The sequence below is a fragment of the Athene cunicularia genome (assembly GCF_003259725.1).
Source record: "Athene cunicularia isolate RWA chromosome 7 unlocalized genomic scaffold, athCun1 chr7_part1, whole genome shotgun sequence".
Taxonomy (NCBI): domain Eukaryota; kingdom Metazoa; phylum Chordata; class Aves; order Strigiformes; family Strigidae; genus Athene; species Athene cunicularia.
The window spans coordinates 19,070,321-19,090,772 of record NW_020799107.1 but is presented as its reverse complement, the minus strand read 5'-3'; the positions used below and the strand labels follow the sequence as shown (position 1 = coordinate 19,090,772).

Genomic DNA, 20,452 nt, shown 5'->3' with positions numbered 1-20,452 from the left:
AAAAAAAAAGAATGGCTTACTATCAGCTAAAATAATGTTGTGTTGAGTCTGCTTAAACAGAAAAAAATTATTTCAAATTATATTAGTTCCTGATTTTAGAAACTGGAAAGTTAACTGTCTTACTCTGTTGCTTTCCTATGGTTGACAAAGTGTGGCTCAATAGAAGCATTCAGATAGTGCTGTATGGGGTATTTGGATTATTATCTCCTGCCCTTTCTAGACTCAGTTTGTTATCAAGGTGTTTTAAAGCTGGGTGAGCACACATGGAGCTCTCTTTGGAGCTTATGCTGTTTAATAAAAAGACTATTCAATACAATTGCTCATAGGGATTCTTATTTGAAGAATGTCTAGATAACAAAAGAGTTATTTCATAAAAAAGATAACCCTTATGACGGAAAAAATTCTATTACATGAAAAATGTTCCATTCTAAGAGTTTTACGTTTGCTCCTTCTTGCTAGACTATCAAAAAGGGATCATTGGGGAAATATTATAGTCAGCAATGTAGGAAGCAAAACTGCAGTAAGTAGCAGCTTAGAAAAAGTGATTGACATTCAATACGATGAATGAGAGAAAGAAGTCATGATGGTATGGTGAACTGGTCATAATTTATATTTTCATGGCAGCTGAGGAAAATAAACTAGTTTTTCCAGATAGTAAAACTGTTCAATTACTAGGTTTTGAGGGAATAAAGTATTAATTTACCCATATCTGCAATACTGGAAAAGTCATTACATGGTCCGATAATTTCTGTTCCTGGTTCCACATTTATGTATTTGTGTACTCACCTACCAGAATACACTTGTTTACTACTGGTCTGTAACATCACCTTAGGTTAAAACTATTCCTTTAGCATAAATTTAGCACCTGGCACTTTACCCTTCAGGATGTCTGTTAACAGGGGAGGTGTGGAAGAGTAACGTTCAGGGTCAAATTCAAAGAGCACTCCTTCAATGATCTTTGGAATTGGTCCCTGTTGTAATTTTTGATGTTCCACACTTCCAATCACTGAACATAATTTTTGGCAGTGATGAGTGCTCAGTGATGAGAAAGGGATGTAGGCCACACCTGAAGGGGAATGATGTGGTCCATGTTAGAAGTAATGCTATTGTCAAAATGTTTGTCTTTCATGTGCCTGTGCATAAACCATAGAAGAAAATCTGTAGAAAGACTGAGACCTACCACAGAAAATGAATGTAAAAGGTGATCAAAGTTTCTTCTGAATCTCTGAACTTTTTAGTCACCTGAACAGAAAAGTTCTCTTTCAGTAAGAGAACTATTAACATGTTCCCTCTGTCTTTTATGTTACTCTCTCTCTTCCTATTGCATTCCCATAATAAAATGTATATCTGTCGTACGCTATTACCTACATGTTTCTCCAGATTCCTCATTTACCTTGATTGTGTACACTCATGTTCAAATTAATAGGAAAATCACTATTGTGTAGCAACATTACTATTGATTTCTATGACTGCTGAAATAGATCACATTATTATAATGATTTTTCAGAGGCACCTGAGACAGGAAAACATTCTCATTATAAATTTTAAGAAAATGAGTTTAAGAAAAGTGGGACTGATATCCATCCTACTTCTGAAATTTTTAAGACTGAATATGCTCACAAGTCTTTCAAGGTGCATGTAGGTATGCACCAGTTGTTTTATAGTGACCCTTAAAGGAATACTTACTTAAGATTACATGCAAATTATGAGGATAGCTATGGTATGCTCAGAATTCAGATCAGGCTTTGGGGTGGACATAAAAATATTTGCTGTCACAGCACATGACTTTAATATAAAGGGATTAATTTTAAATTGAAAACATTTTTGGATTATCTGTGTTGTGACACAAAGGCATACAGTCAGATCAGTAAATTTCATGCTAAAAATTGCTGATTAATGTGTAGTTTTCACCTTTGTATTCTCAATTAATGACATGCACATATGGTCAACAAAACTGTCTGTTTCCCTTATGTCAATATGTGCAAAATGGTATTTTTAAGAGATGGATTTGTGTCCTTTGAAAACTAAATGGGTCCTATTTTGCTTGATTTGCTGCCTTCCTTTTTCTTTTTAAACTGCTGTATTCTATGCATCACAGAAAAAAGCCAATTCTCTACTTGTCAGTTCACTTTTCATCAAAAAATATACCTTTAGTCCTTCTTAAATTAAATAAAATTATTTGGAAGGAGACAGAACTGGGTCAAGCATCCAGAACATAGTGTATTTTTTATACATCTTTGGGCAATTTTCAGATGTATATATTGAACACTTTTTTAACCTATTGTACAGATAGGGTGAAGACATTAGACATGTCTGGCAAGGTTAACCCCATATAATTTTTTTTCTTTATTTTGGTAGCAGTTCTTAAATAAAAGCATTTGAACAAATCCTTCATACATGATATATTTATTTCATTATTTGTAAAGACAGTATCAAATGTGGTATAACTGAAAAATACTAGTTGTTCTCCTGTAAATGAAAGCTAATATTCTATCTTATTCTACTAAGGAAGATTTAATTTTAGTTCAACCTTAAAAGATGGGGCAGAACCACTAAACAGACTATTAAATGACAAGCAAAAATATATTAGGATATACAGATTATTAAAGTAAAAACTTAATGATTTATGATTTTTTATTTATTTATTCTTACCTCTTCAGAGCCAGAGCCAAAAATCAGCAGGTCAAAAGGTATTGCAGCAACCATGTCAATTAGGAACCAGCCTTTGAAGTAGTGAATTGCTATTTTTGCTGGGTCACTTACCACTTCTTCATTCTGATTTACATATGTTGTTCTGAAGTTTATTAGAATGTCAATGATAAACATAATATCCACAATTAAGTCTACAACATTCAGTGGGCTGCAAGAATATCCACACTCTCTCCTCTTCCGTTCCTCACTATCATTCAGAAGGAAGGCAGCAGAGTAAGGGGTGAATATGGCGGTGTATATTACCAGCAGCAAAATGAGCCAGTCCCAGACGGCTTTGAAAGGACTATAGTGCAATATAGTAAACTTGTTGATGCGAGGTGTCTGGAGTTTATATTCTGGTAGAACATCAGCCCCTAAGGATAAAACCTAGAATAAGAAATACACCATGTCAATAATCAGGCAGTGTATTCCTACTTTCAGTAAACTTTGCAAATACAGGACAAACTAAAGAGTACTTTATTGTAGTTTTTGGGATTAAGCTGCAATTAACTGGTGTTTTGGCAAACTAAACTTCTGTGAATTTCATGATTTCTGCCAGGGTCCAATAAATTTATTGACAATTTTGCCCAGTAGATTGATTCTTGTTCCCTGTAGCAACCATTAAGTGGCATATCTGGTCCATAAAATCTGCATAATTAAACATGTCACCAAATTAATTTATCCACCACATGGTAACCTTACTAGCCATTCATGGCCAGTGAACAAGTTTTCTTGCAATGATACAGTGTTTTTCTCCCAAACCAAATCTTTTATCAACAGCTTTAATTCACTACAAAAGAGTCTACTCTCATTAGAAAATGTTTAGGTAACCAGAAATAAAAAAATAAATCTGTGGATGTCCTTGACAGCTATCTCCACATGAGTTTTGTGGTGTGGAAAACTTTCGTGCATTGACAAATTTCACTGAGGCTGTAGTTCTAGTACAGCTGAAGGTGTGACAAAGAGGGGTACCACAGAGATATTGCCTTTTGCTTCACTTCTACTTTAGTCAATGCCTAAAGCTTGCTACCATTCCTTTAAAAGTATGGATTTGTTATCTGTTGGTGTTATCTAAATTGGATTTCAATTTTATTTGGAAGGGATTATGTTTGTAAGCACTGCTTGTTTTGCTGGCCCTAGAAGCTGAAATGTCTGCTTTGTTACAAACACAGTGTGGGCACCAGATAAAACAAATTTAATCTGGCTGCTCCTCCAGTCTGACTGAACTCTGACATGAAAGAACAAAACCTTAAAAGAAGAGAAGGTAAATTATGATTTTGTCCCTATTCAGTGCTTGGTTTAGGTACAGAGACTGTCAACAATAATGTTAATTATTGCCTTCTGTGCTGCAGGTGCTCTCCAAATCCTATGGGACTCAGATCACCGCTTCATTTTACACAGACCAATGAACAAAGGTCAGATGGTGACAACCTTCAGTTACTACTCATTCGGGCAAGTGATGTATTCAGGAAATCTTATACCCATTTTCCACCAGTTATTTCTACTTATTCCTTATACTCCTGCTAATTAAAAACAATGCTGTTTAGAAAATCAGACTTTCAAAAATAATTAAAATGAATAATTAAACTGAAATGAAATGATGACTAGAAGGGAAAGTACCTCCTCAGCAACATCATCCACTTTTATTTGCTTTTTGTTTAGCAGTAAGTAATTTGGAATTTGAAATTTCAGCTTGTTCAAAGTTGAGGAGTTTCATGCTCCTCTAACATAATCTTATAGGATTATAAGGGTCAGCACACTCCTTTCTGTTGAACTCTCCAACAGCAAGTGTTGTATAAACCTTAGATCCTATACATGTAATCTAAGTGGCACTTCTTTTTCAGTGAAGTTCTATGCTGAAAAAGTTGTGAGAACACCAGGGTTAATAACCTCTCCTCTTTGAACTGTGAAAAAAGAAAAGATTAAGCCATCCAAATTATATGGTACCTTCAAGCAGACATTAAGCACCATGCTGAGGTGATGGTAGAGGCTGTTCATCTATTTTTTATATTGTAACTAGGACTTGTACTTAACTAATGGTGCTAGCTATATTTTTATGCATTAAACACAGCAAGCTGAAGCAGAGACATTGCTTAGTCTCTTAAGCAGTCTTCATATTTTCAGATCACCACCTCATGAGTTGACAAGAATATTTTCTTAGTATTTGAGAGCAGTGTGAGTATATGTAGCAATGGAACTGCTATTTATAAAGTTTATATCAGTGTTCTCCTGCTGGATTTTCAGTCAATCAAGAAAATGTATTAGACAACAAGAACAATAAAGCTTATTTAACATGTCTCCTACAGTTGCTTGAAAATTCCAGCCAGTGTGTTTCACTTCAGAGCAATGCATAATGTAAATTGGACTTATTCCCCTGTTCCTATTCTCATTTTAGTTACATTTATTCATAGGTTGGTTTAGACTGAGAGGCTGACTGGTGGTTGTGAATTTCATATTCATAATGTGATACAGAACTTACATTTCTGACTTGCTTACTTCCATGCAATGGGAAGTAAAAACATTTTTGTTTGCTGGATCAAGAGAAAGAAGATAGGACTTTGTCTCTCAAATAAAAAAAATCACAGTTGCACATACATAAAAAAGAGAAAACATTATTTGGTTTTATATTGTCAGTTTCAATAGAGACTGATTGTATATGAAGTGAATTTATCTTTTTGCTGTTGTGTGACATCCCTGCAAGTTTTGAGTACTGGTGTTGGCCAATCTTGGCCATTTTGTCTCAATGGGAGACTTCAGTGTACTTAGCAATTCACTCAAAAGACCTTTACTATTCTCACTTAAAACAATGTTGACAAATTCATTGTTAGTGAAAAGATATTTTATTAACTTATATCTTCTGGACAGTGAAACTCTCCTTATAGTTTTGTCCCCGAAATCCTGGATAAAAATAACTTATCGACACCAATGTGATGCAGATAAGCAGACACTTCTTTATTGACGGCCGGACGTGTAGGGGAGTGCTCTCACCAACAACACGTGCCGAGCACCAGAATCACACACCTTATATAGAACTTACTCATACATATTCATTAAGTCTTCATACATAAACACACAACTTCCAAGAAATCATTAATATATTCTCCTCCTATTTCCAAATCTACGCAGCAAAGGTTAGAAATGTCTAGAAATGGGTCTGGGGTGTAGTGTGAGTAGGGGGTCCATGGGTCAGTGGTCGTGATCTCCCCCTGCCAGAATTACCTTTTGCTTAAGGACACAGTTTTCTTGGCAGGTACCTGCAAGCTGTTATGGTTACTTCCCTCAGTTCCCATTAATCCTGGACTTTGACAACTACTTGCATTCTTCTAGTCTTATGTATGTATTATAAATCAGTTTACAAATTACCTCGTGTTTTGTTACCTAGGTTCTAACCGTTCCCACTGGACAATTATGACCAATCCCTTTGGCCTTGGTACAGGGCTGTACAGGGGATTTTAGAGTAGCAGTTGGTTGCTAGATTCAAAATATAATAAATGTAAAATTATTTTTACTAAAATATCTCTTAATTCTATACTTATATTAAAATTAAACACAATCTAATTTCAGTTGTTAATAAAATCATTAACAGTTTGAATTGTAAAAGAGGTGGCTTAGGAAATGTTTTTTAAGAGTAAGGAGATGCCCTGGACAAGATTAAAATATTGCAGTGTTGAAAATTCTCTTAATGTTGGGACATGATGAGAAAGACAAGCTTCCTTGCACCTTACTAAAGAGAAGACTAAAATGCTAAGTAGCAAAAGTCATACTAGCTGCAATGGGTTTTCTCTTTAAAAAATTTAGGGGTATTCAACCTTCATGAAATACATCTCACACTAGTTTTGTTGGTGAATGCAGAACTGTATTTATAATTGGTGTGTTTTACAAGCAGTATTAGTTGATTATTCTATTTATAATGAGAAAATTTCAGAGTTTAATAAACTACATTGTATTTTGCCTTTGAGTAAAGAACCCTGATCTAAAACTCAGCTTTTCCTGTATGTTCCTGTTTATCCCATTCGCTCTTAAACCAGCTCTGCTGCAAGTTAGAAGAGTCTTCATTCAAATAAATTTTTAAAGTGAGAATCTTGCTTCAGGTGTTTCACATAGATAGGGCTGGTGAATATACTTCAGTTGATTTCGGTTCATTTGTTCACTCACTAAGATAACAAGTTCGAGGTGGCACTTATTGTATAAAGGCTGCAATCAGATAACCAGAAAAATATGGAGTGGGATCAAAATAACTGTCATAAATTCACACAGTTTAGACAGATTTATCTTTCTGAAGTATTTGGTAGCTTTCAGTTTCTCAAAGATAACAGTAGTTCACTGAAATGGAAAGAAAATATATTTAAGAAGAATGAAAAATTATTAATGGCTGCTGTTCTGCTAAGCAAAAGGAGAAAGTGTAGGTAAGTCTTTATCACTTTAAACTGGGTTACACTGTTTGTGGTGTTAGCTTTTTCTTTTTTTTTTGACAGTTCTAACATTTTTCCCCTCAAGAAAACCTGCCTACTGCTGGATAACATTTCTGCTTTGTGTTGTGTTCAAAAGACAGTGTTTCTTGGTGAAGTGTCAAGGAGCCAAACTGGGCTGATGTGCTTTGCAGCACCTTGGCCATATGCTTCACTGGATAGCTGGTTTGTTTAGGGAAATTTTATTACAGGCTCTGCAGCATCACATGTGGCAACAGCATTTGACACTTGGAGAAACACAAAGATTCTTCCCTGTACAATTTCTTTTATAAAACAGGATATGTAAGCAAAACACTAGGCAAGATGTTGGATCATCTGGGAATTATACTCTCATCTCTGCCATTGTTTCTCAGTGATCTGAGGCAAGCTGATGTTTAACCTCTCTAACTTCTGTCAAGTAGAGAGAATAATATTTACCTGCTAAACTGAAAGCATCTTGCAAAGGATAAGTGGAAAGCATTCATAGAAGCCATTACACAATAACAATGAGTTATCATCATTCTTACTCCTCTAACTTTAGCTGATTCTTTTTATTTTTAAGATTTATATTAATTCACACAAATATTGGTCCTCTTTTAATTTTGATTTTATAACTTAATGGGGACACTTTCTAGTCAATTTTTATTTTCTGCATGTAAGCACTTTATTTTTGTTATCTATTATGCAAACTGTACAGTTTCAAGAGACTCCGAGAGACCCATATTTCTACGTATCACATGTATATTCATAAATTTTGTTCTGAGGCATTTTCAATCTAAATTTATTAAAGGATGCAAATGCATACAGTAAAACCAAAGAAGTAGAAACAAAGTAAAGAAGCATAATATTGTTTTAATAAATCATAACAGAAATAATAAATGATAAGTCATCTGTTCTACGACAATGAATTGTTCAAGAAATACTTCTGTCAAACCACTGCATGGATTTACAGTATGGTTACCTAGCTATTCTAGTACTGCATGACTGAAAGTGTGGGTTAGAGTTATATGCTTGACCATGGCTCTTCAAGAAACTGTAGAGCTGTATAAAGCACATGAACACAGAGAACAACCAGACAGCATGCCTGAGTCACTGAACTCATTCTATGAGCATATTGTGATTGCATGGACCAGACGCTGTAAGCAAGTTAATCAGAAAAACATTGGACCTTTTGCACTTTTCCTAAGAATTCACAATATTTTTGTGCTGTAGATTTCCAAAGAGATAAATAATTAATGTACACTCACACGAAAAACCATGCAGCATATTCACAATCTAGGTAAGACCTTTCATCATAGACAGAACTAATACACATCCAGAAAATCTGAACAAAAAGCAATGGTTACAGGTGGCATAATAAGAGGTATACAGGGTGGGGAGAAACTCAGTGGCTGTAATGTAGGGGGATACCCTGTATATCTACACAAAAGGTAGATGTGGAAGTTTGATGGGTGCAAGGCTTAATAAATTAGCTTTTCAGAAAGGTACTTTCCTATGTCTCATGACTAAGTGTGTCTCATATGAACTGTATATTTAAATGATGTAGCTATATTCAGTACTAAATACTGTTCTGTCACTGCTGCTTTTGCCACAGATAAAGCTTGTACTAACAAGGTTAGTGCTTGCATAGCACCTTTCATGTTAAAAGGATTTCATAAACATTTAATAAAGCTCAAACTATAAATATAATCCCAAATTACTTGGGGACTTTAAAATAAACATCTGTCTTACCCATAAAACATTTTGTGTAAAATTATGGAAGATGCTACTAGTCCACTCATTGAAATACAATGTTAAAATGATTTATTTCTAGGAAATACTATATGACATGAAAAAATATTATGTTGCCAACATCTTGATGGGCTCAGTCCAACAGTAGGTGCACAGCCCTGACAGATGAATGGATGATTACTCATGCATCATGAAGTCAGGGAAGCTGTAGCAAATCTAGCAACATGTCAGTTCCTTATATGAGAGACTTGAACATCTTTATCTGAGTAGAGATTGAAGAAACTTTAAAATTTCTCATTTTATAATGTGTATTCAGCAGCCAAGGTATGAAATTTACATGAAATTGTAAACAAGATGTTAATGGAACTAGGATAATTCTATTATAGATATTATTGTAGCCAGTCAAAAATAAGGGAAGAATTTTGAAAGAACTTTTGACTTTTCAGATTTTCTAATGCAAATACACTTCAAAGTTGAATCAGAAAGCCAAAATCATCCATACTTGTTATCTGAGTGTAACAGTGGAAGGTGACTACTTTAATGAAATGTAAAACATGTTCTTTTTTCTCTACAGAATATGGCAAGAGATGACATGAGAACATCCTTACCCATCTCATTTCTCTAGGAGTTTCCATAGATTATTAGGCTAGGTTAATCTCAACAACCTCTAATTTCACAAAAATGGAAAAATATTTGGATTAAAATTTTTTTCCAGCCGCATTTTAAACTCTGTGCAAGTGTATTGTTGGTGACTAGAAATCAAGGAAGGTAGCATCTCCTAAATTTGAGTAAAGCTAAATTACTATTCCTGTTTGCTCTCTGAAGCAGGTCATGGTGCAGAATGAACACTGTCAGTATAATCTAAAACCCCTTAGATCTTGAGTACAATTTCTTCCTTTTAACATGCAGTCTTGAACGCATTTTCAAACAATAACAGTATTAAATGGCAAAAACTGGAAAACAAAAGAAATTAGAAACATGAAGTAGACACAGAAGCTAAAGCCATATTCCTGTAACAGCCCTTTTTATCATAGACCTTAAATCCAAATGATAGTGCAGTTCAAAAATGAAGCAGTATTAATTCAATTTTAAAAGAGTATATGATTTCACATTGGAGATTTTATTAGATTTGTGGAACTCTCTTCTCTTGAGGTAACCTCTCCTGGCTCTCTTTTCTCCTGTGTATTAGTTCTACTGAAGCTACCAAGATAAAACTAGCAAGGATATCTCTTCCTTTTTCTTCTCTATTCATACCATTACCATGAGACCCCTACAGACTGGACCTCCTAAAAAGATCTCTGAATCTAAAAAGACCTAAAAATAAATATTACACAAGTAGTACTGAGCAAATGAAAATTAAATCATTTGCTCCCTGATGGTAGGCATTACTTAATTCTCCACAAGACTGTAATGGTCTTTCATATTTCAGTCATCTTGATGATCATCTTCCTTGATGCTGGCATGATCAACTAACAAGATTACGCCAGTACTGAAAGAAGACTGAAGTGCTTTTGATTTAGTGTGCCCTCCAAATGCAGCATTATATACTGCTTTCACACATCAGCACTGAAAGGCAGTTTTACATGTAAAAGATATTTTTAAATGTTTTTTAAAGGATAGCTATTAAAGAACATCTTAGCCAAGAAATACTAATGGTGGAGAATGCTAATACTTGTCTTGTTTTACTCTTTCATCTGTATTAAATGCTTTAATGTTATGTAGGATGAAAATTTGTATATAATGTTAATACTAAACTTTTTCTATCAAACAGTTTGAAATATACCCATGAAGTCTTATAACACAGTTTTAATGGCTTCCATATTTTTTAAGTTAAGCTTTTGTTAAAATTAATCTGCTGCTATGTGAAAATATGATTTGTCCTTGCCTGTCCTATATATTTCCCATTTGGGACTTCAGATACAAGAGGATATAAACCTTTCTTATTTAAACAATGGGCTCAATATTTCTTTGTTTCCAGGGTCAGAAATAGAACAATAGATTTTTTTTTTCACCAAGTGTAATTTTAGGTAAGCATTGAAACAGCACTTTAGTTATTAATGGCTGAACCTGAAAAACTCAAAGCTTATCTGAGCATATTTTAATCATATCTGTTCCAGAAGTGAATCTGCCACTAAATAAAGCTTTTTTGAGTTAGTTGAGGATGGACTTTGCACCAATCTCAACCCAACTGAAATACAGAAACACTATAAAAGTGTTTGGATATTCCATAAATTTATATTCTGGAGGAGCTGCAATTTGGTAGGCAATGAGATAGTGTGAAAGAAGACAAAAATGGGTAAATTTTAAGAGGTATGTGGAATCTATTTGAATTGGTGTTAAGTCATTTTTATTATAAAGGTCCAAAAAATTTCACAGAAGTTGAACATTAATGCTGTTTGGTGCTATTGAAATTTAAGAAAAAGAAAAATTCTGAGTTCTAGACATAACCTCTTAATATATTGCCATAAAAATCATTAATTTGATATTGGAAAATCCACAAGGAATAGAGACTGACATTGAATTAAAAAGGTCTTGTGCACTGTTTCCATGATAGTTCAAGTTACGTTGGTTGAATTGTTCTACCTCTGCCTTAGGTAGTTTAGTTACAATTCTGCCTTTCAGGTTTTTGATATGGCTTCACAGATACAAGTGAATATTTTGCTGCCTGCATGCCTGCTTTCTGGTTCTCTGATTCCTCTTTAATCTCCCGCACTGTAATGTGTACAATTTGTGTAGCTGAAGCTGCAAGCCTTTTCAGATGGAGACTGTCATCTCAAGCATATCTCAAAGCACCTGTTTCAAATTGCTTGTTTCCTCCAAGAGAGGAGAGAAATGCTGTTTTCCAGCCTTTGCTGGGAAGGCCTGTGGGAAACAACACTGAGCAAGTAATATGTTGCCAACAAGGTTTTAAATGGCTTTTTGCTGTCCCTGTTGGCTGAAATTTTTAAGTTAAAGTCTTCTGTAGCTTCACAGTTAATGGTACTGTTAGAGCAAGTTGCATTTGAGCCAGAAATGGAAGATCTTTCAGAAGACACTTTTTAAAAATGATATAAATATATGAATTAGAGAATATAATTGTAAAACAGGGTATATATACAAGGATCAGGCTGAAAGGCAGAAAAGCTTTTAGTTGATGTTCCCCTTCTGTGTATCAGAAAAAATAACATTTCATTATACTCATGAATGTGATGTCTATATAAGCAATAATAATATTTTACATGATGTCATCTAAACACATGATGAAACGGAGAACAAATTTAAGATATGATCCAATGGCTGAAGCCCACACTCACACAGTATATGTATCCATCAAAGACATCACTCATCAGAGACTGGGTTCATGCCTTGAAATTATAGCAACTGTACCATACAATTACTAGACTCTGCCTAGTGCTTGTACTATATAAATGTGATGATATCCACGAACACTGAAATCTCCAGAAATGTAATAGTACATCAGAGAACTCAACCAATACCAAAATACAAAGCAAAGAGGCAGGCCTTATTATCAAGTAGTTTGACCTACATATGAAGAGAATTGCAAAACTATTCTTGGTCTTAAAGATTTACAAAGATTCTTCAAGAAATGTCATCCATTTATTCTCCATTTGATAGGGAAGCATCCTTCCTCAGTGATGATGAAAACTGTCAAATCCAACCCAGATTTGAGAGCATTGGGACTTCCTGGGAGTGCTGAGTGTCTCCCAGGACTGAGGCCATGAAGTGCCACATTTTCATAGAGCTATCAAATAATTAGGTAAATCTACTCAGCTAAAGATATTTAAATACACAGTAACATAAAATCTTCAAATTGTCAAGGAAATTTATGTATGCCATGAAATTAAAGCAGTAGAACAGCCGCCTTCTCATGTTTGTTCAGTAAAATTGTGCAGGTTTCATGGAACTAATATTTCTGTGTATGTTACTGTCAAACAAAATTGCTTCACCAAACTAGAATATATGTAATAATTTAGAAAACTCACTATCTCTAACGTACCATTTATTTTCTCATGAAGAAATTATTAAATGAAAATATTAAAAGAGAGGAAGTATTTTTATAATTAAGTTTCCATCCCTTATTTTCTATGAAAAAATTATGAAATGCCTTATAGATCTTAAATCTCAGGAGCCTCTTGAGTCAGTATGAAATTACTTTCATATTAGTGGGTAATGCATCATCAGACCAACACTTATCATATAGATTTATTGAGTATGTTTCTCTGAACTTTAAATCTTAAATTAGTGATATACACTTTATCAAAGAAGGAGATATTAACAACTGATTATTTTTAGCAAATGTTAATGCGAGAATATGTATTAAAACTTACGTAACCCTCTTTAAAACTTACTACAAGGTGTTATTTCAGAAGAGAGAAAATGGTATCCTTCAAAATGCTAAAGAGTTTGTGAGTTATTTGTGCTCTTCTAACTAACCTGTTAACAAGCATTTATATGTCTGACAACAAAACATCAAGGGTCACATTTGTAATAAGGGCTTAAATTATTGCTGTGGTTTTTAGTCACCGAAAAGATTTTTTCTATCATTTGTTCATGGCATGACAACAAAACAAAGTAGATTTTGTGCTTGTTGATGTTATCTTGTCTTCCTCACAATATTTATGAAAAATGCATCTTTCAGTATAATCTATTTAGACTGGTTTGCTAGCTGCCAAACATTTTGATGCAGCTAAAGAAGAGCTTAAAAGCTGTAAGAATATCTGAAGTGCATAGAGTGAAGATGAAGCAGCTACATCCATAGTTTGCTTCTATGATTACAGTACTTACTGGCCTAACTGTCAGGAGTAAAGGAGAAAAGGAGAAAAGATCCTTATGTAAACATTAATATTTAAATTTAACCTTCAGTTTCATGGTAAATATTGTTTCCATAATCATCAAAAAAAGCAAACTTTAGTTTATAGAAAATTTCCATTTTATAATTAGAGCCCTTAATGTTTAAAAAGGTGTGAACTATAGTTGAAACTGCTCTGGTAACTGGGGAAAAGCTTAATTTAGATATGTCCATCTCCCTTGTGGCTCTCCAGTCTTTATGCCTAATGAGCATATACCAGCCTGGTTCACTTAAAGGAGACATTTAGTCTTAGAGTTCTGTCCAGGTTCCTCCCTTCACACCACTTGTAGGAAAGCTGATTGCATTACCCAACCTTCTACCAAATTTGGCCAGTAACATTTCAACCAAAAAGCCATTTGGCAAGGGGAGATGAAGCAGACTGCATTCACATGTACACACAACGTGATGATACAAATCACATTTCACTAGCAAAACCAACCTATAAAAACACCATTCAGATTTCTAGAGCCATCCATTCAATCCATACTGGTTAGGCAGAGAAAAAGGATAGAGTTGTGACCATGGAGAAATAAGCAGACAAACTTGCTTTTCCTCAGTCAGTAGCTGGATCTTACATTAGATATTTTTCTTTTTTTTTTTTTTTTTTTTTTTTTTTTCCCAGTGTAAAAATATATTCTGGTTTTGGGGAATTGTGGCAAGATATTGCAGGACCTTCCTGATGATTCTTCATTAGCTACTCTGGTACTCTAACAAAAATTTTGTGACAGCACAGCATCAGTGAGCTAAAAATAACTTGAGAAGCTCCACCTCTACTGTGTTATGCTAAATGAAGCTTATGTTTAGGAGAAAACTGGACCTTTAATTTGTGGGTTTAACCAAGGAGATATGGGAATGTTTTTGGTACTATGGCTGATCACATATATGATTGCAGGCATCAAAAGCTCAATCCAGTGAAAATAAAATGCCTAGGATAGAAGCCTGAGTGTAAGATTTAATGTTCTTAATGTTCTTTGTTTTCTAGATATATTGACTAATTATTCACACTGTGTAAACTGCAGAATGGGTCATTCAGTGTTGCAGTTTCCTTAGCTTACTTGATCTTGTAGGTGTAAAGAGAGACAATAGACAGCATAATATATCTGGAAAGTACTATCCTATGCAAAACTTATTTTTCAAGCTTTGTTTGAAAACCTGGAAGGAGGATGCAGTTTGCATGCTATCCTAACAAATTTCATCAAAATAAATTAGCTGGCCTCTAACAAATTGTATAGGATGACCATGAGCTGCAGGCACTGATTTCTTGCTCTTCCAAACCTTGAAACAAACGTAATTAGTGACTAAGCTGCAGCAAATGGTGTTACTCTCCTTCTGTTATAATATTCCATTGTTAATCCATCTCCAAACGCAGCAAAACTAAACTTCTGTGAACAGAACAGATTGGTACAGTCATGAGACCATACCATATAGCAGTTCTTTTGTCTCAAAAGAGAGTAGGTTTCTTCATAATTAATAGTGGAACATTTTCAAAGAAGATGGATACTTAGATCAGAAAAAAAATGCAAAGCTGTGAAATGAAGAGCTTTTCTTCCCATTTAATAGATGTTTCTCATTTATTAGTAGTAGTATTCTGAACAGACTGTCTGGAGCTGAACATACCTTCTCATGCCAGCTTCCAAGATATGAACTGAAAAGTAGTTACTGCAATTTTCATATTTAAAAAGATGCTGTTTTAATAATTCTTTGAATAAAAAACTTACACTTGAAAATACACTTGAAATACTGTAAAGATAATTCTACCATGTGCTACAACGAAAAATTTATTCAATTGTCAAAGAAAAACAGATTTATCTAAGATAAATCTAATACAAGGCCACCCTGATATCAGGAAGAAGAAACTTTGTGATTTCTCTATTTATATTCATAGAGACGAAATAGTCATGCAATTTAGGTACTTTAGTATAAATAGATTTGAATTTTATAGTATATTTGTACACTCTAGATGGTCTGAACTAGCCACGTTTAACAAATATCTTCTAGAGATTTTTGTTGTGCTATGCTCATTATGTTTATGCTCAGTATCACCTATACCACACGTACAGCTTTGTAACCACATGTTACCACAGTGATTATTAGCACACTATTTAATAAACATAATATTTGGGATTTAATGATCCTTTGATTTTTGATTCATACAACTGGTTTCAGATTTTTTCCTTACTGTGATTTTATTGATATTTCAATATAATTTAAGGAGTGTTCCTCCTTTTTTTTTTTTTTTTTTTTTAAAGCATTATATCTGAACTATTCTGGGTATGCACTTCTCTACTGATCCTGTTACCAGTTACAAGTTGAAAGCATTATCCAAGTTCTAACACAACAGATAATAGATGAGAGGAATGACCTTCTCATTTGGCTTATTAATATTGAGGGCATTCACATTTCATCAAATTACATACTGTACTGACTGGGTTTAATGGTTTTTGCTTTTTGTTACTGTTTATAATCCTATGAAAAAAATTCCCAAACCCTAGGAAACCTTAACCAGAAAATATTTTTTTCAGCTAGCAATACATCAAAACTATCCAATCCACATGCTTCTCTCCTATCCCCTGCCCAAGCCAAAAGAATAGTAGCCTTGTTGGTGTTTCTCCTTTATATGCTTAAGGCCACTTGGTTTCTAATCAGTAGAAGACAACTGCTTTATAATTATCACCAGTTATATCATCACCTTACTAGCTGCAAATTGCAGGATTCATCTCTCACATTTAGTTTATTCATCAATTTATCTTATAGATACACAAAGTATGGGAACTTAACTGTTTCCTTGAAAAAGTTAATATTTCAAAATACCCACCAGTTTTTAACTTTTTTTATTAGCTAGTATTATGCTAAAAGGGAAACTCGTTACTTGCAAGAAATGAATATTAAATTGTTAGCTAAACATATGTGTGTTTTTTGTCTGATGAAAATGATTCTTAAGAGAGGTGAATATGTATTTTCAGGTAAATTCTAAATATTGTCTGGCCCGGTTATGGCATTCTGTGGCTAGATCCAACATTGGTACTACAGTGTGTACACATTAGCTGTCTGGCACTAGAACAGAATTCCAAATGCAGACCATTTGTGGGTAAGGGCATTCAGACAGGGAGAGAATGAGTCCTGAGTCTAGGTCCCTGGTGCCCAGGGTTATTTCTGTGGAATTTTTAACAGATGGTAATTTATGTAAGATAAGTAACAGGCAAAATACTCTAGGACTAAAACTCAGGACTGCCTCTTTCTAAGTGAGTACACTAAATGTTATCTACACCAGCAGTGTTCCTTGTAAAATGCCAGCCCTTTCTGGCCCACGAGATCCACAGCTTTCTGCCCTCTTCCTTCCCTCTTTCTGCACACTATCTGCTATTGCTGTCTATTGCTGGGTGATTTTCTCTAGGAAAATATATGCTTATGCTGACCTAAACATAGAAACTGTTTCCTGAGTTAACATGGTAACAACCTGACTCTAATCTAACTTTGAAGTTAAGCAGTTTTGAGTAGGAGGTTAGGCTAGATGTCCTCTAGAGGTCTCTTCCATACTACATTTTTGTATGGTTCTAAGATTACGTGAAAGAGAGACTGTGACTTCTTTCATGGCTGTTTTAAGGCAACTCTAACTGCATGTGTGAAAGGTATTATTTCAGACTGTGCATGCCAAGTGGATCAGAGGACTGCCAGTTCTCTGGACCTCAGTGGGGCTTGACAGTGGCTAAGCAGGCACTTAACTTCTTGCAGTTCATGATGGGACTATTCTGGTGGGTGTCAAAACTGTTGGTTTCAACTGAGTAACCTACCAATTCTAGAAAATTCAAAGGTCAACACATCATGAAATGGGAGTTGGGGATTCAGAGCTCTAGTCTAGAGAAACGAAGTTTGAGTAAGTGCTGCCTACACCTTGGTTTTTATCACTTTTAGGGCATTAGTTCTTACACCCTCAACATATTTATCAAATTCATTATTTTCAGAACAAAGTACAATGCAGTTTGAAAGCCTGTGTCTGCCAATTTTCTCCAATTATTAGCATCAAAAGAAGAATGTTGCTTTGGAAAATGATTTAGTATTAAAAAAATCATATGCTCCATTCCATGTTAGCATCACAGTACAGATCACTGAATATTTGGTTCAAGGCAGTAACAGCAAAGAGATCAAAAAAAATATAGATTACTCGAAAGTGTAATTCATAAAAGATACAGGATGCTTTTTCCAACTCAGTAAAATCAGGCAATCCCTTTTTCAGAAGTGTAGATCTTGGGAGAAGGACATGGACTAATTAAGGATACATCCAGGTTACATTCTTCAAAGCAGCTGGGCTTTCTGACTGCTCCATTTCTACGATGTTGTGAAATCTCACAACACTGCAGCAGTTCAGATTACATCCTATTCAACTGTCACAAAGAGAAGAGGCTCTGCTGGAAGGAAGGAATATTTTATCTTTCACAATTGCTGTGAATCTGTAACTATATTGATGCAATAATAAGTAATTTCAATGAAAACGCTATGTTTTCCTCTGAAATTGATCAAAAATCAAATTTCTGCTTCCATGCTCTTTGTATAGCTACTTGGTCTGGTGCAAAAGAGCCTACTCTCCAATTTTGGTGACATCTTTGCACAGCTATAAATGACTACCCAGAAACTGGGGTATTTTGATTGGTTTTGCCATCACCATGTTGTTCTCCACTTTTCTTCTTTTCACACACAGTGTGTCACTCCTCCTAAATGATAATGAAATGACACACATTTATACTATTTCTGAAATTGCATCTACAGTAATTATGAAGCCTAATTATATAATGACAATAAAAGATTACATTTTATTACATAAAGGTGTTAAGTATGATTCTAAACAAAGGGAATAATTCCAGTGTAAGCTATGTCAATTGATCATTGAGAAAAGGAAAAACAAATAATAGAAAAAAGAAGATTCTCACTTCATCAGAAACCAATAATTTAAACTTTCCATACAATATGTAGGGAATGGTGGTTTTGTTTACCCCAATTTAATTGTTATATGTTTGCCTTGCTGTGTAATTGGAAGATATATTAAAAATGTTTCCCCTTAATTAAGAAAATTCAGTTTTATGTCAGCTTGAGTTCCAGAATGAACAGCCTCAAAATGTTTGTGTGTGAGTTATTGCATGATGTTGTAAACAACACAATGTGTCAGCTGAATCAGACTGCTGAAAATTTATAGATCAATAATTTGGTTTATTTTTAGGTCTTATATTGCCCGTCTCTGTCCTAGATATTGCTAGTCTTCTTTTAGCCTGAAAACCTGAAGGTCAGTTTGATGTCATGATCATATAATGGTTCTTTTTATACCAACAGCTGAGACTGGCCTCAGGGGATACTGTTACTTATTTCTTAATCTTTTGGGGTTGACAGAATAGAGTCTGGCCAGATTACAAAAACAGGCAGTGAAACTACGAGGTCTATCACTTCATACATGACCCTCCCTTCACTGATGGCTCCACTTTCAGAAGATCTATGAGTATTCAGCATGTCTGCAAATCAGGTTACGATCTTCCAATCAATTCTGTATCCTGTCAAGGTATATATTTATCATTTCATCAGCCATATAACCAGTTTGGGTATATATTTTTTTTTTTTTTCTACAGGTAGGTGGACAATGAAACTGTTTTGAAAAGTATTATTTACAAGAAGTTTAAAGATCATAGAGTTTTACCTTCCTGTAAGTCAGTTACTGAGACAAATTATAAACAATAGATATGTAGTGGGTCTTTCAACAACATGCTGTATGTCAGCAGACCAATGAATTTTAAGGGGATCAATAACATCTGAACATTAATGATCAGAGGCCACAAACCAGTTTTTCTTAAACAACACAGTAAAGAGACCAGTAAGTTTATTAACTGGGCCAGCTATTGTTTGTTGCCAATGTTAATCTATGGGTATTCAGAAATTCTTTATTTTCTTTGAAAATAAGCATATATACTGACTATGTGACTAAATGACTGTTCACAACAGAGTTCACAACTCTGGAGCCATACATCAGTGGGAACCAGCTGTGTAAGAAGATTTGAAATAAACCAGTGTTCAATCAAAAGTAAAATCACTGGTTTGTGTCTATACACTGTAATTTTAAGGCTAGGAGTCCCCTTTATGAATTAACCAAATTGTTAAGGGACAGATGCCAAATATTTTCCCCACTGCTTTCTTTAATAAAAGTCTACTTTTCATGCCTATGAGACTTTTCCCTTTGTAACAATCAGTGTCAGGACCCCAGCTGAACCTGTCAGTGCAGAAATTGGACTGCCTCCCTGAACAGACTGTCAATGAATAATGAAAACAAGGAAATTGAGACTCTTCCAGAAGAGAGTCTAACTTAACACCTCTGGAAATGATAATGTGAAGTATTAAAAACCACCACTGTTAGTGAAGCAGATTAGAAACTTTGATTTTAGTGACAAATATCTACATTGGGGTATGGCAATACCAATTTTTCAGTAAGGGCTATCTGGCACCTACTACTGGGCTATTCCTCTGAGTAAAAGTCAATATTATGCAGGAACAGGCATCCAGAAGATGTTATGCTATTCTGCATTACCCAAGGAGTTTTGATTAGTGACTACTCAGGTGAAAGGCCAAGAGCTTGGAGTATCTACTTATACAGGACCATAATTACAAGCTATATCTTAAGGCAATTTTCATCTCTACATAATGTCCTGAACACTCCTGTTAAGTAGTAAGACAATAGTGGAAGAAGGGTCTTTGCAGT

General features: G+C 34.6%; 1 protein-coding gene across 3 annotated transcripts in view; it reads right to left on the bottom strand.

Moving 5' to 3' along the window:
* Nucleotides 1-20,452, bottom strand: part of KCNH7 (potassium voltage-gated channel subfamily H member 7) — a 234,127-nt gene that overhangs the window by 48,111 nt on the left and 165,564 nt on the right. For all 3 annotated transcript variants that reach the window (XM_026852304.1, XM_026852302.1, XM_026852303.1), the window contains one exon: nucleotides 2,653-3,078. In XM_026852304.1, coding sequence (XP_026708105.1) covers nucleotides 2,653-3,078 — 426 coding nt within the window. The remainder of the gene's footprint in view (nucleotides 1-2,652; nucleotides 3,079-20,452) is intronic.